Source organism: Sparus aurata, chromosome 19, assembly GCF_900880675.1.
Source record: "Sparus aurata chromosome 19, fSpaAur1.1, whole genome shotgun sequence".
Classification (NCBI taxonomy): domain Eukaryota; kingdom Metazoa; phylum Chordata; class Actinopteri; order Spariformes; family Sparidae; genus Sparus; species Sparus aurata.
In genome coordinates, this window is record NC_044205.1 from 11518071 (window position 1) to 11545565 (window position 27495).

Below are 27495 nucleotides of genomic sequence, written 5' to 3' on the forward strand. Positions count from 1 at the left end.
GCAGCTGTATATAAACTGGTGTTAGCTGTTAGCTGTCCTGGTCCAAGCTCTTGTGCTGTTGGTGTAAACTCTCCTGCTCCTGAGCTCCCAATCACAACCGCTAGCTTCACAGCTCACTGAGCTGACAAGCTAAGGGCAGCTACAGTTAGCAGCAGTTAGCGGTTAATCAGGTGATATGCTGCCCCCTGTTTAATTTGAGTATGAATCTGACAGGTTCCCGCTTCTTCCACATTACACCTTCAAAGGTTTACTTCATCAGTTCAATCTTGTGATCTGATAACATTAGGCGACCTTACAGAGATATGTGTATAAAAGAGCTGTCGAAATTGAAGCAACAGAGGGCAAGACATCCTGACATTTACATTAAAATACCTAATCATGCATTTCCCACAGTGCAACTCAACAGTGTAGTTTGTTAGACCTTTCCTAATAGACCTACACGTTTTGACTCCACACCTTCAGTTTGTTTTAAAGGACTTAAGTTAAAAAAGTGCCCTCACCAAGACCAAGCTGGTGTTACCTTGACAACATTAGTATGACATCATTAGGGTTAATTTTGAGGCTTTAATTCTATGAAAACGGACCAGATTATTGTCTGCATGACACTCTTTAAATCGGTCTTAAATACAAAATAAATACTATGATAGCTATTGTAGAGTTCAAAAGATAAAAAAAAGCCACACAGATATACCCCTGTCCTCCTCCGTACACTACTGCACCCAGCGTGCTATTTGTAAGCACGTACAACTCCAATCTGGTGCCAATCTGATGAGACAAACTCCTGCACACGTCTTGGTCGTGATGAATCAAACGATTCTAATTTCATTGAATTTCACGGTTTGGAATGGGGGAATGGAGTCCTGGCCCCCCGACTGTTGATCAAACCCCGGCTTTAAAATAACTCTCTCTCTAACAAGTCAAATCTTCACAAACCTTCATGTACTAGAGTTTTTTTTTTAACTGTGCTGGTGTCTACAATAGTATTAGTATCTAGTATCTAGATATATCTACCAAAGTTATTGTTAAACTACACCCAGAGAAATATGTCTGGCCTGTTTTTTGTTTTTTTTTGAAAACCATCAAAGACAGACGAAGACAATTAGTCAGTTATTCATCTGTCTTGGCTCTGTGAGCGTAATGTTATCTTTCTGTTGTCGCGCTTGGCAGCAGTTTGTCGGCTTAAATTAATTTGGATCCCGTTCAGGATGTGGACTGGTTGATGCAGTTTAACTGAATACATCTGACACTGACACTACTGACACTACTTCTCTGAGTATGAAGTATTACATGTTTATATTTACTTAAAAAAGAAAGGTTTTTAAAAGGACTTCTTTTCTGCATTTTAGTGCTTTTTTCAGACCAGATCCGGTTTTTAAAAGAGTCCAACCTCTAATCTGCTCATCCTTTTGTCTCCTGGCCCTCATAAATCTTCGAGCAGCCTGACTCGAATAACCGGACGGGCGAATTGTGCTCTTCGATGCTGTGACAAAATGCAGCTGAGGCAAAGAGACACACTCTTATCACACTGTCACGCATGAAGTCACACACTCGCCGACGAAACACACTCACATGGCCATGCCAAACTGCTCCAGCCACTTCTTTTTCAGCTCTTTGGTCTTGAAGAAGAACTCAAAGCCGCTCTGGCCCTGGTTATGAGTGAGGTAGAATCCGTAGGACCACTGCAACGAGAGAGAAACACACACACACACACTTTTTAAGGCAGTGAAATAAAACAGGGGCGAATAAATAAATTGAGGGTTTGAGCGAGAGACAAATGGAGCGGGAGGGGGGCTGGAGCTGAAGGAGACAGGATGCAGGGAGACAGATGGAGACAAAGAGATGCAAAATGAAAGAGGGATGCCTGGGGGAGAGCAAAACACAAAGGCTGAAGGGCTGGAGGGCGGCAGAGCTGACAGACATAGAACAAAACAGAGAGGAAGAGCATGACGGAGAAGAGGAAACGAGAGCAAGGTAGCCGTGCCATATGACTGCTGGGCATCAGACGGCATGCACAGGCCCAAGAAGTGAGTGGGCCTGTAATCATCCACCATTATCCACTTCAGAGGCTAAATATTTGTGTATTAGCCTTTGTGTCAACACATGCCTTTGTTTTTTAGTTTTTTCTTTATTAGACGGCTTCACTAAACAGATGCTACGAGAGATGCACTTTTTATGGCTCCTGGTTGTGATTTTGAACTTCTACCGCTCAGCTCTGAAGGCTTAAAAACATGCCAAGCTGTCAGGGAAGCTCATCTCTTCTATCGCATGAAAAGAGAATAGGAAAGCGGTGCTCTACAGAGGCATTCCCAGTGGACACCGAGACTTAGGCTCAGCAGAGATATCTCCTGCTACCAATTTGTTAGGAGACGGAAGAGTTGTTTGTCTGTCTTTCTGTCAGTTTCCATCTTTTCTTTCGCTCGGTTCATCTTTGGCATTTAAAGAGGCTCAACCGCCCAGGTGTTTCTTTATTGATCTCACTAAAAATATGATTAAGCTGACCGTTAGCAAAGGGTGTTCACCATGTAAGTCAAAGTGGGAGTTATTTGAGAAACATTATTGATATTAAACCCGGAATTCTCTTCTGTTGTGATTATTTTAATATTCTCCTTACCGGCGAGGTTAGCAAGTCAGCTAACCTCGCTGCCTTCTGAAATGAAAAAAAGCACCTGTTAAGTTTATGAGCAAGCAGTTTTAAATTTTGGGAGCTGTTAGAAGCACAAAAAAAAAAGAGTAGAAAAAAGAGCCATAGCAACTTATAACAGGAGAAGCTCTGAAAATCAAGCTAATGTCGGTGTGCCTTTCTGATAAAGTCGTTCAACAGGCCTGCTTACAAATTACACTACATCTAATTGAATCTGATCTTTTGTTGTTATAAAAGTACAGATAGTTGGAAACGTGACGTTTTGATTCATCACTTCCCGCTGCAAAGACTCAGACTATCGCCTCTAGTTTGAAAGATGAGTTCATTTCAACTGTTGCTCTGAAGTTTCCTGCTGCTGCGTACATCACTTTTCGAAAAAACGATTAGACTTTAAGGTTGTTTGGCTTTACCTCTGTCTGACTCGCATCTAAATGTGGTTGTTTTGCTCCTGTGATGAAGCTTCCTGTTGCTGTTTCCCTCAGACAGCCACTGTCATCTTTAGCATTTCCATAACAAATATGTAATCAAACAAATGGCGTCGCATCCATCATGTCGGAGGTGAATGACGCTGAGGTGGCTGAAAGTTTCGTGAAAAAAAAAAACAAAACAAAAACTATATAAGCCCATATGGGTCTGAGCCTGCTAATGTCTGCTATTTACAACATCATTATTGCCCAAATCATTGTTTCCTGGCACGCAGTAGATATCATTCCTCATTATGATTGGCAATATTTTTCACCATTTGGCACTTAGTATTCACTGTGTGTAAGCGCAAGTGTAAGTGTGTGTGTGTGTGTGTGTGTAGTCAGGCCCAAAGCGAGGTTTAATGATAACACCATCTGGGAGGAGGCAGACTGTTCTAGTCTGACACTGTTTCAGTATTATGCTGGTAAATGAACAAGACAATGTAAAACATGTGCTGGAACAAGCTTGTACCAAATTATTTAAAGAGTCTTTTTCTGTTGTTCCGTTGTCTGCGTTATGAGCCGGAAAGATGTTTTCCCGTGTAGTTCATTTCGGCAGCACATTTGGGGATTCGGAGCACAAAAGGCAGCCGTGGGATGTAGAGGTTGGTACAGGTGCGCTTCTAAAAAAGTACCGTCGAGAAGCGAGTTAACTCAATTTTGACTCTTATGAACCTGCGTTTATCTGATAAATTGTTATGGGTGCTCATTATGCTGAAGTAGCGCTGTTAATTGGCTTGTCAGGAGTCCAGCATGGTTGCTGAGCTTTGCTGACTCAGTCATAAAGAGGCAATAATGGACTCAACGGTGCAAGACCTCCCTCCATTATAGCTGATTGGTTGTTATATGAGATGCTTGTTTTGTTCTTTTTTTTTTTATGTCACAGAATGTGCAGTGGTACAATCTGCTGTTATCTTATTTTTTTCACCATATATTACTGCAACAGAGAAAGAGTAAAAGTAGAAATGCTCTCTGCATCGTGTAAAGCCCCCGGGTGAAATGAAATGTCACCCAAAGCTGTTTTACTGTTATAGAACCGCTGTAAATCACCTTTTTAAAGTGGGTTATTGTGTCTTGACAAGCGTCATAACCCTGCATAAAATTAAAGCGAACTGCTCGCGACATATTGTCTTTTTCAGTCAGTGTAAATCAGTGTGGATTCAAAGTGACACCACCAATCAACACGAGACAATAAAGCTTCCATATTATGGTGAAAACATTCAAATTAACATGTGTGACGCACGCTTTTAATTCTCAGCTGTGGCGCAGAAGAATTGAGCTGTTTGACATTTTTTTCATTTTGAAATTCAAAATCCCAGGTTTTCATTGTTGAATTTGGCACAATAAAGAAGTAGAAAACCTGTTGACCTAATATTTCAGAGCAATACATATGCTCTGCAAGTCTGGCGGATAAAACGGCTACCTGTTGCTTCTTTCTGGCTTCAGTGTGATTTAATCGAGGCTAATATTTCTGCATGTCTGAGGTGAAACGCGCCAAGAGTGGAACTGAGTTATTCACTTGGAACCAAAGGGGAGATGTTCACAAAGAGACATGTTGCTGCCAAAAAAAAAAAAAAAAAAACTTAAACTGACTGAAAAATGTGGCAATGTCTTCTCCAAGGTGACAGCTTGATCTGAAACTCTGAAAAAATGTGTACTAGCCGAGGATCAGTCCTGATCAGATGTTTACATGCCCTTGTACAGAACATGCAAATCATGGCAGCCTTGAATTCCAATGATTCCCACAGCTATGGTTTTTCTGTGATGGAATGAGTGGAACACAAACTACTTTGAGTAGATCAGCAGATCCTGGGACCTGGATCTGCTTTGAAATGGCTCTAATATATATATAAGTGACTTTCCTGACTTGTTCAAACCAATAATGTGTTCTTTCAGATCAATGCTGAGCTCCTTGGACTCTCCCATTAGAGTACTTGTGGCTGAGTCTAATAGGAGTATCAAACAAGCCATATTAAAATGGACCCAGGTTTGATTGATTCACACGACTTTCTATAATTGCCTAAATTGATCATTCAGTTTGCTGTATGTATATTTTTGACCCTGCAGATTTGGTCAAATTATTCAGAGGACCTACAATAAATTAATTATTAACCCAAACAAATATTTATTGACAAAGTAGTCTGTGCTCCACTCATTCCAACACAGAAAAATGAAAGCTGTAGAACTCAAGGCTGCCATGATATACATCCAATATACATTCAGTGATATACGTCCTTTACAAGTGTACGTACACTTTTGACCACGACTGTATGTGGCCTGCAAGTCTGGCAGACAAAACGGCTGTAAGTGTTGTTTCTTTCTGACTTCAGCTTAATTTAATTGAGGCTAATATTTCTGGATGTCTGAAGTGAAACATCATCACTGTGGCCTCGCCAAGAGAGGAACTGAGTTATTCACTTGGAACCGGAGGGGAAATGTTCACAAAGAGACGTTGTGCTGCCAAAAAAACTAAAAGAGAAAAAAAAACAAAAAGAAAAAGCCCTGAGACTGACTGAAAAATGTGCCAATATCTTTTTCCGAGGTGACAGCCTGATCGGAAACTTCAAAAATGTGTACCAGCCAAGGAACACGGCGAGGGAGGGGGGTAGGGTGGGATTCACCTGGGAAACCAATTCATGTGCAGTCTGGACGGATCAAAAGCCGTCCATGTTGACTACTGTAGTGCAATCTATTTCTGTGAAGTCATACATCAGTCCAACGTATTGATACAGGTGTAAAATTATCCCCTCACTCTTCACGTGCAGACTCAAATGAATGTGTTCAAGGTGTGCGTTGACACTTTAGAATAAATGTATTATCCTTCCTATCGTATCGTGTATCACAATAATACGTTAATTTATAACTAGGAAGAGGTTACTTAATCAGCACAGACGAAGCTGCTTCAGAATGACACAAGAAAACATTCTCAGTAGAAGCCATATGAATGTGTGCGCAGACCTTTCGGTTCTCCTTGTCTGACGTGGGGTTGTTGGTGATCTTGAACAGATGCAGGTCGATCACCTCTTTCATCTCGTAGACGTCGCCTCGCCGCTTGCACACGATCACCGCTGCATCGAACAGGAAGATGTGCCTGTGGTCCAATTAACATCACGTCAAAGCTATTACCTCTGATGCACATTTTATTTATTACATTATCACACAGTGTTTGTCGGGAGCTCTGTTTGCTCAGAACTTAATACCCCTCTCACGCCAGATTAGAACGTTTTTGGGAGTATTCTGTGCGTCAGAAAAGCCTCCCTCTCCAGTTACTGTGACAGATTTATAGATATGGATCGCCTCAAGCTTAAACTCCTGCTACATAATCCTACAGAAGAAGTGGTGGACTAACAATGCAATTTCCATCTGATGGAAAAGTTGCTGTATTTTACATCGAGCATTACATGCAACATAGCGCAGACAAAATGTATTTTTTGCTGAAGTAGGACGTATAAGTGGTTAGTTGCTACGTAAGGAAATCCGAGAAAGCTGCGGTGTCGTAAACCAGCATTCACTTCGCTTGATTTGTTCTTCGCTTCACATGACACAGGTTCAGTTTCCCTCAGCACTTTAGCTTAAAGTAGTACACAGTCTGCCAAGTTTCCAACCACTGCACCTGACTCTTACTGCCATCAGTCAGTCAGCGTTGTAGCCAACCGACGTGTCAACCCGACATCTCACCTGTCCTGTTTAGCCCGTTTGTCCACCGAGGCCACCCGCACCTCCCCGTCACCTTTGGGTCTCCCGTAGTTGCTCAGACGCTGATTCTACAGAAAAAGGGAAAGAAAAGAGTTGAGCGTTTCCGAGGAATTGCAGGGTTTAGATCGGCTTCTTGGAATAAACAGGTGGCTTACCAGGTTCTCAATAGATCTCTGATACTGATCTATTTCCCGCAACGTCTCATTGTCCCTCTTGACTTCGTTAACGTACTGAGCCAGGTCCTGCACACAACACAAAACTAATTATTACATATTGGATTTAGTTACACTACAGGCTTTTATTTAAGGTTAAGTCTCCTATTTTTTCTTCCATACTATTTGGTGGGTTGGACATTATTGTTGTCTAGAAAACAGCCCTGGTATATTTCTGATCTATAAAGCAATACTAGGTATACTAAGTAGAATTCCAAATAAGCTCTGTACACTTTAACAGATTCAATCGATATGACCTTTAACACTAATGTTTTAAGAGGAAATTGTATGAGACTTTACCACGCTCACACAGTCCCAGTGAGTCAAGCGTTAAACTGTTAATTACTGAAGTGTTCAAAAGATGTTTTCTTTTTGTTTTTTATTTCCATTGTTTTAAATTTAGTCTTGAATATTCAATGTAAGAGACAACATTTTTGAAGCTGCTAACAAATCTTCAAGAGCTTTCAGGGGAAAAACTGTGAATTGCTCACTCTAAATGGTTTATACTGTAAGAGTGACTCTGTGTGTGTGTAGCTCTGGGACGGACCTTCCACTCGGTGCGTGGTGCGATAAAAGGGTGTAAATAAAAGAGAGTGGGTGAATTAATTCCGTACCTTCATGGCATCCAGCGCCATTCGCAGATTACTCTTCTCCGTGGCATCGAGAGTGTGTTTCACCAGCTCCTATTGGGTGGAAACAAACACACACACACAATATAAATGTGAGCGAGTGTCTAATGACAAGATCTCTTTCAAAAAAAGATCTGTCAATCGTTATACCAAAAAAATAAATAAAAATACGTTGCTTGTTGTATACATGAAAAAGTGTTGCCAACATACACTCCAGCCACATCCCACACATGAGAACACAATGCTCCGGCTCTTGATATGAAATAAAAAAGGTTACTGCGAAAAGAGTCCTGTCCTGAAATAAATCAGATTTTGTGTGTGTGCACTCTATCTATCACAGGCGTGGTGTGTGCGTGTGTGTGTGTGTGTGTGTGTGTGTGTGTGTGTGTGTGTGTGTGTGTGTGTGTGTGTGTGTGTGTGTGTGTGTGTGTGTGCGTGTGTGTGTGTGCAAGTATGTATCTAAAATTGCTTGCCAGTGCCTGGCTGCAGTGTAAACAAGACATCTAGACCTCAGCAGTGGAGGATAAGGAAGGATGCCATGCATGTCCTTCATACAAACTGTGTCCACACACACACGCACACGCACACACACACACACACACACACACTGAGCCGCTAAGGGAGATATATATGTCCGCATGGCACTGCTCAAATCCCCGGTGTCACTCAAGCTCAACCTGGGCATTATTATCAGTAGCAAGACGGCACAGTCCCATTTATCAAGCCTTGCTCCAACCTCCACACATCCACAGAGATACAGAGGAAGGGAGTGGTCGCATTGATAGCGGGGACCATACATGATGGACTCATCGAGCGGATCGTGTCACGGTGTGTTCAGGGGAGGGGGGAGAGAGAGAGAGAGAGAGAGAGAGAGAGAGAGAGAGAGAGAGAGAGAGAGAGAGAGAGAGAGAGAGAGAGAGAAATGATGGGCAGAGGCAGTGAGGAAGAGAGAGAGAAAGATTGATGACAAAAAGAGGGAGAAAGAAAGAACTGGCAAAAGAGAGGAAGTCAGGGAGTGAGAGGAAGTGACAAGACATTAGTTGCACAGATTCTGGCTGTCACCGTGCGGGAGAGTAACCCAGAGGACGCCTCATTCGATGCAGCTCGCTATTACCCGTTTGTTCCACTGGGTCCTCGGCCCGTGCTGACACAATGCTATCACTTTGTTCCTACAGGTTTCTATCTGTTGGTCATCACATTCATAGTTATTTAACCTTGAAAGAATAGGTTTTTTTTTTTCGCTGCCAACAAACAAATGAAATGTTTTCTAAACCATTTATTAAGCAATCGTAAACAATCTGATGGATCAGGTTTACTACTGATTGCTTGCTTGACTATAAATGTACTCTTTATCAGTGATGGCGACTATAAACATTGGTAATACTTGATATAACTTTCATGAATAGACAATTAATCTATGGTTAATTGAACTTTCGTAAGATAGTTATTTTACGTTTAACTGTAAAGCAACTGTTTAGTTTACGAAGCGTCATAATTAACTATAAATGTACCATTTATTAATGATGGTGATTGTAAAGTGTGGCCGAACATTTCAATATGAAAATACACAACACTCATTGGCCTCGTATTGTTCTGTTCAATAGTTCTGGATTCATTTTAGAGTGGAGAAGAATCGACGATCTGTCATTCGTTAGAGAGGAAAATATACCCTTCGATATGTTTGAGAGATGAAATACACAATACACACTGCAAACCGAAGTTGAGCCAAACAAACAGATGTGCAGCTATCAAGGCACAGAAAGGCCATAAAGATTCAAATGTTACAGGCAATCAAACAGCTAACTGTAAACTTTGACCTCTGTTGAATCCTCACTGTTTACGTTTAGATACCATTTAACTTTAACTTACGGAATTAAAAGTGCTTTGAAATCCACTCACACATTCCTAGAAGGTAGTTTCAATTATTTTCTTTCGTTTTGATTTTTCACTAATTCTGGTCAAACAGTCAAGTCTGCAGGGTTTCCAGTCTCTCATTGGGAGATACTTATCCTTGGCGGCCCAAATGCTAAGTTGAAATTCTTCATCTTGAAGAATATTAGGGCTGCAAATGACCAATTCACTCTAATATCGTTGGCCTCAAACCAAATACTTTGATACTGCACAATGTGACATTACCTACCGGAAATTTCAAAGAGGGGACACCATATATATATATATAGACAGGTGGACTTATAAAGTAAAATATTAAAATTGTAACTGACTTCTGTAAATTTGACGTCAACACTGAGGATTTTAATAGTAATAAAAGTGTTAAGAAGCTTTAATGTTCTAATCCGTTTTTGCATCCATGTAAGGCACAACCTGCTCCTCCGCACACACTGAGACCACGAGCTCTCCCTTCAGCATGGCTGACCGGTCCAAATGAACCTCCACACCTATGCAGACGCACTTTTTCTTTACACCAGGAGGAACGCTGCTGCTTTACTTTTCATCAATGCACTGTACATCACAGCAACCCCACGCGTACTGCACATTATATGCAGGACACCTTCGACCTCTTTGACTTATCCTGTGTAGGAAGCGTGTTAGACTGAAAGGATAGGCCATCCTCACACATCACTCGTGTCATCATAGAATCACAGACTATTAAATGCCATCGCTTAGAACGGATCATAAGATAAGTCATCTGAAGGCATTTTGGAATCAAAAATATCTAAATGTTTCCATTTTGTCAGTCACATGTTGGTAATTTTCTCACTGACTTCGTCCCAAGTTTCCACAGCCTCACCCCTGCTTCACAGTTTAGATTCTCACCTCTCTGTCTGCTCCTCTCTCTTTCACTCTATCTATTTTCTCCCTCCTCATTCGGCATTGTCTCGATCAGATGACAATAATTTGCGGGTCATCTCAGACTGACTGTCATGGGGAGGCTACAGAAATAGAAGAAAGGAGTCTCGGAGGCTGAAGGACGGAGGCAGGGGAGGGGAAGGAAAACGTGATCAACAGCACCACCCAGTGACGGCCGGGCCCCCCCTGCTCATAAAGTCTGATTGGCAATGATGGAGGCTTTGATGAATCTAACCCTCCCTGATGGGGCTCTGTCACTCACTGACAGTCATCTATAAAGTGAGTGGAGACTTTTAACTTCAAGTTTCTGTCCAGCTTTGATCATTTACGATGACAGTGATGGACATTATATACAGCCGGGAGGAGAAAGTCAATGCGCCGCTCTTCAGATTTTAAACGAGTGGACAGGACAGACGCAATATCAGCAAAATACACACAAAGTATCACAAGTAAAAGTATTCATCGAGCTGAATCAGCGATTTCAAAGTGTTGAACTACTATACGTTATTATTATCTATGTGTTAATGTGGTATGTTGCAGTTATTTTAACTACCTTAAGTTGCAAAGTAACTCCTAACTATAGCTGTCAGACATGTAGTGGAGTAAAAAAGTTTAATATATCTCACTGAAATGTAGTCAGATAAGGTCTACACAAATAAAGTAAAAGTATCTCCAAACATAACATTACTGGAGTAAACATACTGAGCAACCTTTCGTTGAGTATCCACTATGTTGCACTGCTGCTTCATTAATACAAATACTGTACACACAATTGTCTTTGGCAAGCTTAAGGACAAACAAAGAGGTCGTTTTATTTGTTTTCTAATGCTATTAAGAAGGTAGTAGGACATAATAGTAGGGACGCTGTCTCACGGTCACACTTTCAGCAAGGACAGACAGCGGATATGTACGTAGCAAGTATGAAATAATAGTCATGATTTTTTTTTATAACACGATGTAGTTACTGTGATTGTAATTAGTGTAAAAAGAGTTACAGGAAACATCTGTTCAATATAATAATAAGAATAAGAATAAGAAGAACAAGAAGAACACGAAGAAAAATGATAAGAAAAATAATAATACATGTATTGAAAAATAAATGCATAAATGTGGCCAGCAATAAACAAATAACTTAATACATAGATGAAAATTTATATTTTAGCACAGGGATGCTGTCAGGGACTTAAAGCCGTCGAAGTCTGTGGAGATGGGAGACTGACGTCACCTGCAGGAGGGGCAGGTTGTTACCCGGGTGAGGATTTGTCTCTTTGTCTATGTATGTAAGACCATTGTCAGACCGGTGTATAGACACTCACTAACATGTGGCTTTTGTCTTCAATGTCAATGTGTCCAGTCAGCATTTCTACACGGTTTATTGATGCTAATTTTGGTGTAAACGTGGTGTAAACTGGTTTGTGTTACACTGGTGGGCAAATACTCACAGCAGAAGGTGTCACTGGGTTGTTAACAGGTTCTTTCTTTTATTGCATCTGAGTAGGACTGTCTCTATACTGAATGTTAAGGTGACCAGAGAGTTTGTTCATATATACTGTAAGTGGCATTTGCCTTTACCTTTGGTATAGAATTAAGCAGCTACAAATCTGACTTTTGTCATTTTAACTACGAGTCAAAATGCATGAAACAAGACCAAGAAGCACGTGCCTGATAACTGACCTACAAACTAATTATACTAGGAAACACACAATAGATTCTGTAGTACATCCTATTTAGATGTAACAAAATTTTGTAACTTGTTTTTATGCCGTTTTTCATTGAAAGCATGATATTTAAACCACTAAAAATACTGATAAATATAAAAAACCTTCAGTCCCTGGATATAAATGTTATAATGTGTGAAAGCACCACATACATGTTGAAAAGATGGACTCCAGATGGTGTCAAACATCTGCGCCACACCTACTTGAGTTACCTGGTTTTCCAACATTCACAGCGCTAATTGGAAGGCTGTGGCTTTTACATTGTTATGACGTGCCGACTCTACGACTGCGGTGGAACAGAAATAGCAGAGCACAGTATGGGCAAGAGTACCGCACCTGCAGGAGGAGGTGATACTTCAAGACTCGCTGCATAGGAACCACGAGCAGATCCCTCAGTGTGAACTTGCCATAGTTGGCCCTCTTTGAACATTCCTGTAGGAAGACAACAAAGAAGGATGACATAAGGATCATCTTATACATTATATATATAGAGATGCTATCAACAAAGCAGCCTGTGTGTGTGTGTACATCGAACAATTTCAGCTGGTTTTCATTTTAAAAAAGAGCTTGGTTCAACCCTCAAGGAGTCAGCTGACGTGTCACCACCTGCAATGCCTCAGGTACACACTTGAGGGCATGCTCTGACCATTCTGAGATGTTGAGAGATGACCCGATGAAACCCCCAAAACCATTTTACCTCCAGCTTCATGCGCACGTCCTCTCTGTCTTTGCAGATCTTATCCAGAGTGCCGATGGCTGATTCCACATGGCTGCAGTATTTCCCGTAGATCAACAACCTGAGATGTGAGGACACAGCGAGAGGACTGAAGAGAAGGCCAGGGTACCTATGCTCTCGGTATCCAAGACTTTTTGGTATCTGTATAATCTCAGATGTACTTGGAGTTCAAACCTACTTACTAACACATTGCTGACGGGCACATTATTACTGAATTGAGTGTTTCTGATCAGAAACATTATTAATCTTAATGCGAACAAAGACACCTGACATCACAGCTGCCCACATATCTAAGCTACAGAGAATTTTATAGCAGCTTTATGCACATTTTATAGATGAAGAAGTCACAAAGTCGACTGTGTACCTCTCTTTGGAAGTGATGAAGATCTGGTAAAGGTTCTGGGCACTTCTGTGGTGGACTGAGTCTTGGATTTCCAGCAGTAAACATTTGTGGACTTTAACCAGTTCCTGAAACACAAGAGCAAAGATCCCTCTATATCAAAATTCTATATATTTCATCGTTGATGAATGTGTAGTTTATTTTATGATCAATCCATGAATTATTTCTCGGTCACCAAATAGTCCAAAACCCAGACAAATTCGGTTTAGAAAAACAGCCAATCCTCACAGATGGAATTTGGAAATATCTGATTAGCAGAATAGCAAAATTATTTGAATGTTTATCAGCTAATTGAATAATCATTTGGGCTCAACTCTCATTTGAAACTCAACATTTTTTAACAGGAGAACAGTTTGCCTTAAGACATATTACCAACGAAAGTAACAAAGTTCTCCTCAGCCTCGGTTGTACGTTGTGTAAAGTGCTATTTACCGAATGTAAGCAAATGACATATTTAACTATTATGGTGAACACGGCAAATATTCCAAACATCAATATACATCAGCATGTTAGCATTTTCATTGTGAGAAAGTTAGCATGCTGACATTAGCATTAAGCTCAACGCACCTAAAAGTGTGTCTTATAGCCTCACAGAGCCGCTAGCGTGGCTGCGAACGCTTAGCGTGGTTACTGATTCCAGTGTATTTATTACACATCTGAACGCACAACATATGATTTCTGCCACTAGGGGTCTCTCTATCAAAACAAAAAATGAATTTGTGTCTTGTGTAAGGAGGGCTTACACGGATTAGCTTTGGCTAATTCGCAGAAAAGCAATCTAAATACAGAATTAAACAACCACCATTGCTGATGAAAATCTTCCATGAATCAGGCATTAATGTACACAGACGTGGAAATGTTATATTTTCACTGAATTTAGTCTCATATGTCAACAAATATCGATGTTTTTTGGACATTTTAATGCCGAACTCTTATATATTGTCTCTTCAATGCAAAAAAAAAATCAGTTTCGAATGAAAATATTCATATTGACAATAATGAAATTGAGTGTGTGGATCGATAAGGGCATCTTTATTTTATCTATTACTAACACCTGAGCTTTACCTACCTGACAAGTTAACTGTCATCATTGAAAAAGGCCCTTCAATAAAGAAATATGTGACCCCATGTCGACCACCCAGCTGGATCATTACAGTGTCAGTTGTAAAGTCGAGACGATGACTTACCGGAATATTCACAAACAGCTTTTCCATCTCGACCATGGATAAAAACATAGTGAGGGGCATCATAAAGTGCTGCAGAGAGAGAGAGAATACAACAGAATGAAGCTCGTCCCCTGTAGAGTAAGAGTGGGAAAGTCATTTTGCGAGGAGCTATTATATTATAGGGGCCAAGTTGCAAAGAGCTGCAGTCAGCGAAAACAAGGAGGACCGTCTGGGTCACGACAATAATCTCATTTTCAGAGTTTGCAATTTAATGATTTCCTCTCAGAAAAAAAAAAAAAAAAAAAAAAAACCTCCCTTCGCATAGTCACCTCTACATCTCAAAGGAGCGGGCGAGCACAAACTAAACTCTGCCATCCACTTCATATCGAAAGTCATCTACTGAGATACTCCGCTGGGAAATCTGGCAAGGTCTTTTTCCAGACGTGAACGTACACAAGAGGGGGAAGACAAGTGGCTGTGGCTGGGGGGGTAAGAGATGGCGGGCCTCCCGGAGTCCTGCAAAAGTGCAGGGTAAGGTGGAAAACATCCACGACAAAACGCTTTTCTCATAGTTCTGGTCTTTTGGTGCAGTTTGTTCTAAGTAGTGTTGGGATTACTTATTGCCCACTACTAATTTCAGAAGTAAAAATGTTTCCTTTCGCTCGTTCCTCTCTGGGACTACGTATTTGTTACAAAACCCATTATTTTTTTCCATTATACCACCCAAAACAGGTCATTACAGTCAGTCAGTTTCACATACTGCAAGTGATAAGGAGGCTAAATTGATTTCTAGCGCTCTTGTCATCCTTTTACTGCATAAAATCAACATAGTGGGACTTGAAAATGCAATTTTGATTGGTCATTTGTAGTATTTTTTATACAGAACTTGTATTGCTTATGCAGTGGTTATTATGATGAGTAACGTTACTGATTGCCATTCCAACCAACTCTGCCCTGGGGGTTGGATGTAATTAAATCTGTCAAGTGAGCCGGGAAATCAAATAGTTCATCACACAGTGTTATTAAATTTAAATGTAAGTACTTGTTACTCACGGAGTTTACAAGTGTGAGGAGGTGTGTGATTATGAAAGTGTTAGGAAGGGAAAATATCGTTCAGCAACACTAATTTAGATTAAATTTTTATTTTGTTAGGTCTGCTCTTTTTTTGCCTTTATTCCATGTGAAATACCACATAGTTTCGCCTCTTCGACCATGCATCATCAGCACACAGAGGTTTGCATTCTCCACATTTAACGTGTATAATATAGAAGAAGAATTATTTTCCCCAAATTCACAACATATATATTCAGCACAAAGTATTGTACTTTGAGCCACAGTGACATGATGCAGCGATAAGATGAATGGCTCGACCCTGTTAGTCAATAAGTCGGTACCTTCTCTATGGACTCCAGGGTCTCGGTGTATTTCTCCTCTGTCTGCTTGATCTCTGTTAGACAGCAGCTCCTGATGTCAGTCTCTGCCTGCTTCTGGAACGCCTACACACACACACACACAGGGCTGTTACTATGTGTCAACGCTGTGGGCTGACAAAGTGTTGAGTCTTTGACCAGATGTAGTCCGTACAACCCTTTGAGCAAGGTCAGAGATTCACACATGCTAGCCAGAGCGTATGCCGGTTCTGACAGATTATGAGGTACCATCAGAAATTATAAGGAGGGTAAAATTACGGTTAATTCTATCCATGGCAAAATCAAAAACAGAGTAATATAGTATGTAATGTTAAAAAAATAATCATTATGACTGAAACTGACAAGTTTAAGTTTAAATATATAGAATTTTAAGACTCAATTAGCACTTAAAACATACACAGATACTTTTAAACTCAAGGTTGATAATGCTTTCTTCATTTCTGTTTAGTTTCACTAATCAGTATTTTAGTAAATGCAATATAACTTAATAGTTAATTAACATTGTACCTTAAAGCTCCACAAGGCAATATTAACCAGTAGCAGCCCATAAAAGGCAACAAAACGTCATTTTCAATACTTCAGTTCCAACATTTAGCTGGTACGGTGCACGCTTATTATGAAGCTAGCAGGCGATTAGCCATTTCAGCACAAAGCTCTGTCCAAAGATATCAGCCTCCCTGCACCTCTAAAGCTGAGAAATTAACATGTTATTGTTTGTTTGAAGCCATACAAAAACTGAAGATGAAAAACAACATTTATTAGTTTTCTTTAAGTTTTAAAGCCACTGGTTGCCTACAACTTCACAGGAACATGACTCCAGGAAGTCACTGCGCCTACTTTTTGCGCAGAGTTGTGCTAGCATCAAGCATGTATGCTAGGCTAAGATAATCCGCTCGATGTAGCTTCACATTTCGTTAAAGTACAGACGTGAGAGTGGTGTCAATCTTCTTACCTTCCACTCAGCAGGAAAGTAAACTTCTTTCACAAAATGTCAAACTATTCCTTTAATAAAGATGGCGACTGAGTATGAGTCAAACTGAGTCAACCTGTGTCAGCGGGGCGTAGTAAAGCTGTGGGTGGAGTCACTGAGTTGAGTACTGACCGGAGGAGGGACGGCTTCCGTCTTCATCAGGTCCTCGTAGATCTCCCCTCCATCCTCATCGTCGTACACGCAGTCGTACAGGTCCTCCTCATCCTCCACCCCCTTCTCACTGCAGCACACACCACACAATGTGTTACTGACACCACGTGACATCACACTGCTGTTTGATCCCCAGTTTCACTACGAGTGGTTAATGGATTTTACTCCACATGACAGGCTCGCACAAAAACAAGCACAGTTCCGGGGTTTTTACAGAGGTGGATTTAAATGCTATAGAACTAAAGCGGGCCGCAAATCTTGTTAGTCAGGGACAACACTTAATCCAGGGCTGTGAACGTGTCTCAGAAACACACACACACAGGTTTAGACTTTCATGTGTGACGCCACCGACCTGTTCTGACTGCTCACATCCGAGCCAATTACTGCACCTTAGCAACTGGGTGAACATGGCATGTCGCAGTGCCTGTTTGTGTGTGTGTGTGTGTGTGTGTGTGTGTGTGTGTGGTGTGTGTGTGTGTGTGTGTGTGTGTGTGAGTGAGTGTGTTTTTGTTCTTTTTATAAATGTACCTTCAGAAGCAAATGTTCTCAAGAGGAGAGAAACATGAGGACAAAACTGTCAAAGAGGGTCACAGGAACATAAAGGACTAGGTACGTTAGGGTGAGGAATCAAGGCTGAGGTGAGGGGTGAGGGTCAAGCAGGGACCTGGGTAGGAAGGAACTCCTTCATTCAGACTGACAGGAAGCCTCTGAACCACGGCCAGTAACATTAATACACTATGGTTCTGGGAGACTGGCCAGTAATATGAATGATGGGGAAAAAAACGCGGAATGTCAAATGATCCATATGTTCCAGGGCATAATCTAGTATAGGTGAGTCAAATCAGAATTATTACAGGGTCTCTGCAGGTTTGAACAAGTCAAATTTAAGACTTTTTAAGACCTTTTTAAGACCATTTTGAACTAAATTTAAGACCTACACGAAGTATGAAAAAGTAAGGAAAAATGCGGTCCCAGAATTGCTTTAAACAAATAACCACATTTATTGCCATTCACAGAGCAGCTCAAAACAATGAAGAATGGAGTGAATGAGTGTGTGTCAGGGTTATTATAGTTTTAACATTTTCATTAGTTTTTATTTTAATTTAGTTTTTCAGTTTGTTTTTTCATTTTAGTTTAGTTTCAATAAGTTTAACAAGTGATCTAAGTAATTTAAGTATAGTTTTTATTTTAAGGAATTTAATTTGAGTTAATAATAATGACCCTGGTGTGTGCGCACACACACACACAGACAAAGATGGTTTGAATGTCGCTTGACTGTTAGGTGGCAGAGGCAGTGCAGAGTTCGGGTCGAGCAGAACTGGATTAAATTGGACCGGGAACTGGTGACAAAGGCGTATAGAAGTGTGTGATTACGTGACTTCGCTGGAGACTTTTAGAAGCTAACTGGTTATTTTTCAGCGCTTTAGGGGGTCCTCTGGCAGATTCCGCTGTCAAAGTCGTTACGGAACTGGCGAATTGTGCGGATACCCTGTATTAAAGTTTAAAGAATATCTGGTACAAAAATCGAAGGAGGCACTGCTGTTCTTATCTGCATATAAAGAAGAAGGAGGGAGGTATGACTGCACTCATTGTAAAAGGAGGAAGAGATAACCCTGAAATTAATCCAAGAAGTCCTAAAGACATGGTGATCAAATATAGTAGAGCCCTTGCCTATATTGAAAATACAGCTCTAATATGTAGGTATATGTCTTTTTATACATGCTATTATTGCAATCGTTGTTATATCAGCCTTCCAAAATCCACCGGCAGTCAACCTCTATGATCTACCAGGCCAATGTCACAGTAGCGTTGTAGGAGCTGTGTGTTTGGGCCTCGGTTGTGCAGACATGTTGTTTACTGTTCACTGTTGTGGTCGAGTTTCTCCCTTATCTTCTGCTGCCTCACCGTGCTGGGAGCATGAGGGAGCTGAGGCTTGAGGCCGGCTCATAATCTGGTTCCCTCAGAAATGCATCGTGGCGCAGGAAATAAAGACGCTCCGGAACTGAGTTGAAAGGCCCCGAAATGTTTTCATCAACTCCTCACAGTGAGTAAGAACAGTTGTGGTTTTTTTTTCTCCACAAGACACATATTCAGTTTCAGTTTTCTCTCTCTGCTCATTTCACCGGCTTGAGGTTGCGAGTTGGGCCCACTGACAGTTGCTTATTTCGTTTGTGAAATGCAATCTCGCGGGGAAATTCTTGAGATTTGAAGCCAAGATTTAGAGGCTTGAATGTTGTACATAAAACACTTGTAATGCAATTACTCAACTGTACAGGGGGGAAAAGGTTGATAAATTAAACTTTAAAACTGGTAGTGAAGCCCTCCTGTTGGATGCATGTGCTCGTTGCTGTATTCACGTGTTTCTGTCCGTGTACACTGAGCTGACACGAGTAGAGAGCAGAGCCCGCCTCTGTTTAGTGGGATCCAAGCAGCCACTTTCACCTCTTATCCACTGCTGGCTGCTGTCAGGCTGCCGTTTTCCTCTGTCACTGCCGACTAGGAGCTGACAGCGCTGAACACAGACCAGAGCACCGTGTCAGCGGAAGGCTTCCCAACAGCACTTTTACTGAAAACGATTAGCTGTCTTCATCCACTTACTTTACCACACAAGTTACAGTAACTCTGCCCTTAAACGCCAATCCTGTGTTTCTCAAATAACTGGTGATGGTTTTTGTTTGGATCCAGGAAGTTACACTTGACTCTAGGTCAACAACATACAAATAAAAGCCTTATTAAAAGGCTCGCAGGTAGTTGCGAGGTTAGAGCGCATGCCACGAACGCAGTGGACCCTGGTTCGAATCCGGCCGGAGGACCTGTACTGTATGTCACATCCCCATCTCTCTCCTATTTCCAATCTTTCCACTGTCAAATAAAGGTGTCAAAAAAAAAAAAAAAGCCTTATTAAAACAGAATAAAAGTAAAGCTCCCATGCAATGTTTTCACAAGCATGTGCAATAATTATTGGAAGGGAAAATATTGGCAAAAATATGTGCAAATGTGGCATCTGACAGCTTCCAAAATATTACAAACTACATTGCTTCAGAAGATCAGCTTTCAGACTGAGTTGACGCTGCTGCATTGCATTCAGATAAAGGGCCTGGCCAGGAGTCCTGTTTTACAGTGTAGGTGGGTTATGTAACGTTATGATTTTGCTCCTTGTTCACTTTTTGTTTTTTTATGAAGTCAATTTATAATAATATGATTGAAAACATCATACGTGTTGAAAAAGTGCCTGGGAAAAAAAAAAGTATTTCTGGTTAACTACAGAAAGAGTCTGGCGAACGCAGGCTGAAAGCCCTGCAGGAGATGGCTTCCTTCCAGTCAACACCCAGGGAACAAATGGTGCCCGCGCCCACAACAGCCTGTTATTTTGAAATGGCAGGGAATCGAGAGACTAAATGTCAAGACTGAAATTAAGTTGTTGTGAAAATCCTCCAGAAGCGTGTGAAAGAGGAAGGTAAGGAGCGAGAGGAGAGGAGAGGAGAGGAAGCATACTCTATGAGATCCTCCAGGTGGTTGTAGATATCCTCATCTTGAACACTCTCCTCCGATGGAAAGGGCCTTTAAAGGGATAACAGAAAGTGTTCTCTGTTAGTCTCAAAATCTCATCATTATATGCCCTGCTGTCGGCAAAATTTAGTTTATCACAATAACTGTAATGTGTTGTATCGTACCTGATTCCAGTTTGTTGTGTGATCGCTGTTTGGGACAGTTTAGATAGTGTGTCCATAACCTGCAATGGAAACAAAGAAAAACAATGTATAAAAATGTTTTAACATTACATAAAAACCCACAGTATGCAGCCTGGTGGGGAGGGGGGAGGTGTGTTACTGATATGGGTGCGGGTCGTTTGGGTGTTGGTGCTTTCTTGTGGTGCTGCATTTCCAAAAGGAGGCACATGAGGGCAGCATTCTCAAACACTACAACAATCAAGTGGCACAGGCCAACCAGTTCTGAAATATAAGTCATTCAAAAACATAATACAAAACAATTTATCCAATGTGTTTTAACGTCTCCATGAGGAAAACTCTGCGTTGAGTTGGACCTAAAATCAGAATCCTCCTCGCATAAATTTAGAAAATTGAGCGGGGTGTCGAGGTGTTAAATGTTGCCGCACGGTAAACATGACTCATTGCGCACAGTCACCATTTAGCAGTGTGGTCGCAGCAGAGGACAGTCACTTGAACTGATCACTAATTGATCGTGCTGTGAAGTTGACTGGTGTGCTCTCGTTGGCTGACACGATTGCTATTAGTATGACATGCAATTTCACGCTGCTGTGCTCCGTCCTGCCCACTGCCCTTGACCCGCTGCACTAGTGTGTGTGCGTATGTGTGTGTGACCTGCTTCCCTAATAATTGCTGCTGAACTCACCTGCTGCATGAATGATACAGCTTTATTATCTGAGTCTACGTGCAGCGGGTGTTCATTCACGCATTGCAACCTGGCTGACGGCCCGCAACCCTCTTTTTTGTCGGTCATCTGTCCCAATGACGCAACCGGGCGGCGGCATGCCGATGAAAACACGCGCTCGCACACACACAGATCTCAGATGTAAGCGTGGATACATCTGGCCTGGAGCATGAGCTCTCAGAGATCAATACTGATCACACAACTGGCCTCCCCCTTCCCCCTCCAGTAAGGCGGTTCACAAAGAACAGAGAGACACACAAACATGTTTCTGCTCACACCTTTTGTGAGCTGTAAACTGCACTACAGTTCACCAACCAATAGCATGATATGTTGTGTGTTACTGATGTAAGATTAATGTTCATCCAATGAAGGCAGCTTAAACTGGATGGACTTCAGCTGCTAAGTCTCAGTATTCATTGTTTTGTTTATGTGAGGGATCTCTGACTTAAGGGTCTCTAATAGAAGAGCAGACCAGTGTTGATCAATTTGCCCGATATGCAATCAATCAAACTCTGCCACATCTATCAAACAGAAACTGACACTTCGTAGTTCATAAATCCGTTGCAGTGTGACTTTGACGGAGCACTTTCATCGTCACAGAGACATCAGCGGCATCAGAGGCAGCAGCGCGTCAATAACACCATGAAACGAGCTGAGTTCATTAGTTGTAGCTTCCGATCAAAGGGACGTACGAGCGGTGAGCAGCTGAGCAGCTGAGCAGCTGAGCAGTGGGCGGGTGCAGAGCCGTGTTTGTGACGGAGCTCCACGCAGCCCAGGAGCAGCAGCAGCCCTCGATTACACATCACAGGAGGAGACAGCAGGGCTGCATTCATACTGTGTATTTAAGTCAGCCAATCAATTGAAAATGTGACGGTGCCAGTCTCTTTCAGTTTCCTTGACAATGAAACCACTAACAGTTATTTTCGTTACTGATGAATCTGCTGGTTACTTTCGCGATTAATCAATTCTACAAAAAACACAAAAAAACAATAACAAACGGTAACAGCGTAACACACCCGCATCCCTGATCTGTGATTCTCTCATTTGGGACGTGGCAGCTAGACGGCAAGAGGACAATGGTCAGAGAGACTGGAGTTGGAAAATCAACCTGAAAGAGTAACGCTTCAGGTTAGCATCATCTGCCCGATAAAAAGGATTCATTTGAAGATCACCTTACCAGTCCGTGTACTATTCTGTATGCTCCTGATGCAAAATATGCACAACTCTACCATCTGTCAAAACATAACAAACAGCTCATTCAGAATACATTTGCCCAAAGGTTACTTAAGGGTATTGCTGTACAGCGAGGGAAGAATTATTCGACGTGTTGCATTAGAAACGAGAAGTAAAACTAACACCTATAGAGCCCACGTGGCAGCGTCGAACAGCCAGCTGAGCAGACTGTCGCGAAGCCGCAGCCCGGAGGTTAAACTACCTCAGATGTCACTGTGATTAGACAATACTTTTGCAGCACCTCAACCTTGCATTACCAATCAACTCAGCATACAGTGAGCGCCGCAATCCGCAACACAATGAATATGCGCAGAGACCATTTCTGGGTGCATCCTCCAAAAATTCAAAGGCATTCCTGCTCCCTTCAATTATTTCCAATCCTCATACAGTTAATCAGAGTCGACAGAGTTCTCGCTCCAATAACTGAATGAAGGGCATGACATACGGAGGCCAGTTGGCAGGTACAACATGTCCAAAAGCTGAAGATCCACTGCATGCTGCTGAACAGAGTTCTGGAGGCTTTCCAGTTTTAGCTGGCAGGCGTTTTTTTTCGGAGGGACGAGTCGTAGTGGAGTTGTGCTTTTTTGGCTCCACTGAAGACACGAGTCACGCACACATTTGCAACAAAACTGACCATCTGCACACAGCCAAGGAGACTTTCTGAAGACTCACGAGTGTTACAGCCATCAGCGGTCGTACCACTAATAATAGAAATGTCAAGAAAATGTTCACCGAGCGAATGAGAGGTTTCCATTTCAACATGCTTCATTTCAGCCAGCAAAGCAAAAATAAAAAATGATTACTACTGTTGGCTACAGCGGAATTATGCGAGATGTAAAAATACACCATGATTCAACTGTCACATGGACTCCAATGCAAGACTTGTAGAGTATATTCGTTTTTAAAGCTGCACTGAGCAACAATGAAACTATGAAACCTCCATTAAAGAGCACAGAGGCGACTCATTAGATTGGGTGTCCAGTGTCTGCACATGCAGCAGAGGTCTGAGGGTCGGCAGCCACGTAGCAGAGGACCGGTGATGCAGGGGCCAGCCCTTTGATGGAGGCTATTAAACCTGTCCTGCCTGACCACAACTGCACCGCTGGATCTAATGATTCACAGGACAGCAATTAAAGCAGGATGAGGGATGTGTCTGCACAGATAAAAGGGAGACGAGTACACACTGCGCACTCGTCTCCCTTTCATCGCTGTAGGGACCTGCCTTCCGTAGAGGGACAAAACGCATGTCCGCACAAGGTAAATCAGTAGGAATTGAGGAACTGAAGGTAGATTTGTTTGTGTGTACGTGTTAGTGTGTGTGTGTGTGTGTGTGTGTGTGTGTGTGTGTGTGTGTGTGTGTGTGAGTGAGAGAGAGAGAGAGAAAGAGAGAGAGAGAGAGAGAGAGAGGGAGTGTGGTTGTGTGTCACTCTCATTGTGCGGACCCGCCTTCCTTATGGGGACAAAACACAAGTCCCCATAAGGTAAAAGGTCAAATTGAATTTTAAGGTGAGGGCTTGATTTCGGAACTTAATGTGTGTGTGTGTGCGTGTGCGTGTGTGACAAAAAACCCAAATGGGAAAAGTAAGATTTCTGGGCCAGTGGTTAAGGTCAGGGTTAGAGATGGCTGGGGGAAAGTCTCCAGGAAATGAACGTAAGTCTACGTAAAGTCCCCCAAAGTGACATAAATCAACATTTGTGTGTGGGTGGGTGGACAGATGTGTGTGCGTGCTCGGATGCAGGTGCATGTCAGTCGCGATCTGTCTGCCCTAACTGAATCTCATCCACACTGTATTCATGTCCGCGTTGGCAGAAAGCGCACGTTTTAGTAAAACAAATTACAGCTATTTCGCTTTATATCATGATGATTTTTTTATACCTCGGAGAGTGGAAGCAGCTTTGACAGCAATTATACTGTGAGAGGCTTAAAACGCTCCGCTGAAATCCAGATAATACACCGAACACAGTCACTCGCAGTTCTAATTTCGCAATCAATGTGCAGTAATATGTTCAGTGTCCTCACACTGCGAGGCCGCTGGTCGGATTTTAAACGGGGCTACATCAAACATGGATGACAGTTTTGCAGTTTTCACAGAAAGATCAATACTGATATAGCCCCGTATATCAGTCTACAAAGAGCAGTTAGTAGTGTTATTCTCAGGAAGCACAAGAAGACAGACAGACTAATTTCTGCTATTGACATGCAGAGCCACTGATCAGCTCCTGCTTATTTATTCTGAGACGCATTCAGTCTCTCAAGGCAGAGGGCACCTCAGGAAAAAGGCATTTTAGATGTACAACGTGGCAACAGCTTTATTGGTTTCACACACGGCTCAGCATGCTGTCCCAGTTTCCTGCACGCCTCTTTGATTCGTCCATTCTGTGCCTCTTTTATTTGCTTTCCTTTGTTTCCTCTAAATGACTGATTGCTGGCTAAAAATAGAGATGGGTTAGGTAATCCGGAGAAACACATTTATTTGGAAATACTATTTATTTCTATTTCCAAACCGCTAAAAAAAATAAGACTTTGTTCCTGTTTACAATAATTGAGGTCATCTACCCACTTGCAGATTATGAATCAGTGCAGAAAATGGCGCTTAACTGCCTGCATTTCACAGGAAAACAAACTGTCAGAAAGAGAGGCACTCAATTAGCTTTAAAACCTTTTGGGTCGTACGGAGGACTGAAGCTGCCGAAATCAGAAATTCATAAGAAATGAATAAGGGGCTCGATGAGTAAATTAAAATGCCATTTAAAGTAGCAAAATAACATTAAAAAAAATAAATAAATGTAGGCATTAATTTAATCATAAAATAAATATTATAAAATTATAATATTTATTTCCCCATCTAATAATGGCCCATCTTATTTCCCATCTAATTTTCCATTGTATACATTAATTTATCCAGTTTTTCATATCAGTTTATTTACATATTTATTTCTGTATTTTCTCTTTGCATTTTATTTTATTTTGAATTATTTTCCATATTAACGTATTTTATTTTAACATTTCTTTCTGCATTTCTGATTTGTGGTGCAAATGGGGGGTCTATTAATTCATTCATTAATACCACCTTATTGATTTATTTTATTTTGGTACATTCAGTCATCAATAGTGGCGGGGGATATAAATCAAAAATGTAAAAATAAATGTTGTCATTCCGAACTATAATTGTGCCCTTTTTTTTGCAACAATACCTTTGATTGTAGGTCAATATCGTGTTAAATATGTGCCCCCCTGCCCTTTAACAGTCAATGCATTTTGCTTTTATTTCTATGAACAACCACAAGACATCAGACCACTTCACCGCTCCCCGTACGCTTTGAAAACAAACCACTCCCAGGGTTCACACGGACGCCGCCCATCTAACTGAGACTGACCAGGGATCAGCTGTTTGCTTTAGGGTTTTCTCACCACCGCACCAGACACACCGCAAGGGAAACGCGCTGGGGGAGGTTGAAGCGGCCACACCAAAGAAGCAGGTGCGAGAGTACCTTCGACTAGTGTCACCATCATCTGCAGCCCTCGCTGGCCGTTATTTCAGGGGATTTTCCCGACTGATTGCTTGAGAGCAGTTGATTCAACAACTGCACTTCCTCCTGTCCCCTCATACTTTGCATATTGTATGAGGAATTTAAAGTCTGTTCACTGCTTAAGTGTTCTGCACAAAGACCTGAGACGCGCTAAGAGGATGAGTTTGAGAATGTTAAATTCAGGGATGTTCCATTTTGTTTGACCTAAAATTTCAAAAACTAAACCCTCCAACCTGGCTTCTGACAACATTCTGTCGTCAAGAACTGTCGGGGTTGAAAATCTCATCTGTAAATGTCTTTTTTACTGTACGTATACATCAAACAACCAAATGTTCACCAAACCCCAAAGTGCCACTCTTGATAAAACATTTATGTAAAGCAGGAGAGCGAGTCGATAAAGTCGCGTTAGCATTTCGGGGGGCGAAAACTAAAAAGCTCCTCGCTCGCGCACCTCTTCTTTTTTTTACATCAAACGTTTTTACCGTGGAAACACTTTGGAAATAAGGGACGTGTGAATATTTAACGGCCTCCTCAGCCTGTTGTGCACGGTGACAAACAACGGATGTTAGATTAAAAAAACAAACACAACATTTACATACAACCAAACAATGGAGAGGGTAAATACAATGCACGCCGTGGTAAAGCGTGTGTGGGTGTGCGTCAAACTAATGGCTTTAAGCCTGTTTCGTTAGATTGATTATTATTTTCCCGTGTGTACATGGATGTGTGCGTGTGCTTGTGTGTGTTTTCTGCGAGCGTGTCTGTTTGACAGATGCAGCCGGTGTATAAAATTCAATCCACATAGAGGGGAGCCAATAAAAGCCTGATTGGCTCGCAGAGAGGGACTAGCTAATGTTTGGCAATCACTGCCATGGCTCATTAACGGCCATAATACATAATTAGTGTGTTTGGATATAGAGACGTGGAGCTGTTTGGAACGCGACGCACGTTTTGCCGTTTCTCCTCAGTCGTCATCGCCTGCATCATTTAGTCCGCCGCTCTCCTCATCAAACACTGCTTCGCGTGCATTATTTCTGCAGTCATGCATGTCGAAGAGACGGCAGAACCTCCTAGATGACAGTTTAGCTCAGACCATGTCCGTACCAAGCCAGCCCGTTTCTAAGAATAGATCTTTATCTCTGGGGTTTTTCGCTCCTCCGACTGCTAACAGAGGCTTTGGGAAACTCACACCAGAGTGCAGACAGAAATCTGTAAAGGCCGAGCTCATGTCAACGTGGTACAACAGCGCCCTGATATTTCTGTTCACTGGGTAGTGA

General features: G+C 41.8%; 1 protein-coding gene across 2 annotated transcripts in view; it reads right to left on the reverse strand.

The window, feature by feature from the left end:
• Positions 1 to 27495, reverse strand: part of vav3a (vav 3 guanine nucleotide exchange factor a) — a 107239-nt gene that overhangs the window by 34971 nt on the left and 44773 nt on the right. For both annotated transcript variants that reach the window (XM_030397940.1, XM_030397942.1), the window contains exons 3-15: positions 20716 to 20774; positions 20537 to 20602; positions 17003 to 17111; positions 15865 to 15966; positions 14492 to 14560; positions 13269 to 13372; positions 12866 to 12965; positions 12505 to 12600; positions 7628 to 7696; positions 6957 to 7043; positions 6784 to 6869; positions 6064 to 6196; positions 1570 to 1679 (exon numbers count right to left, since the gene is read on the reverse strand). In XM_030397940.1, coding sequence (XP_030253800.1) covers positions 1570 to 1679; positions 6064 to 6196; positions 6784 to 6869; positions 6957 to 7043; positions 7628 to 7696; positions 12505 to 12600; positions 12866 to 12965; positions 13269 to 13372; positions 14492 to 14560; positions 15865 to 15966; positions 17003 to 17111; positions 20537 to 20602; positions 20716 to 20774 — 1190 coding nt within the window. The remainder of the gene's footprint in view (positions 1 to 1569; positions 1680 to 6063; positions 6197 to 6783; positions 6870 to 6956; positions 7044 to 7627; positions 7697 to 12504; positions 12601 to 12865; positions 12966 to 13268; positions 13373 to 14491; positions 14561 to 15864; positions 15967 to 17002; positions 17112 to 20536; positions 20603 to 20715; positions 20775 to 27495) is intronic.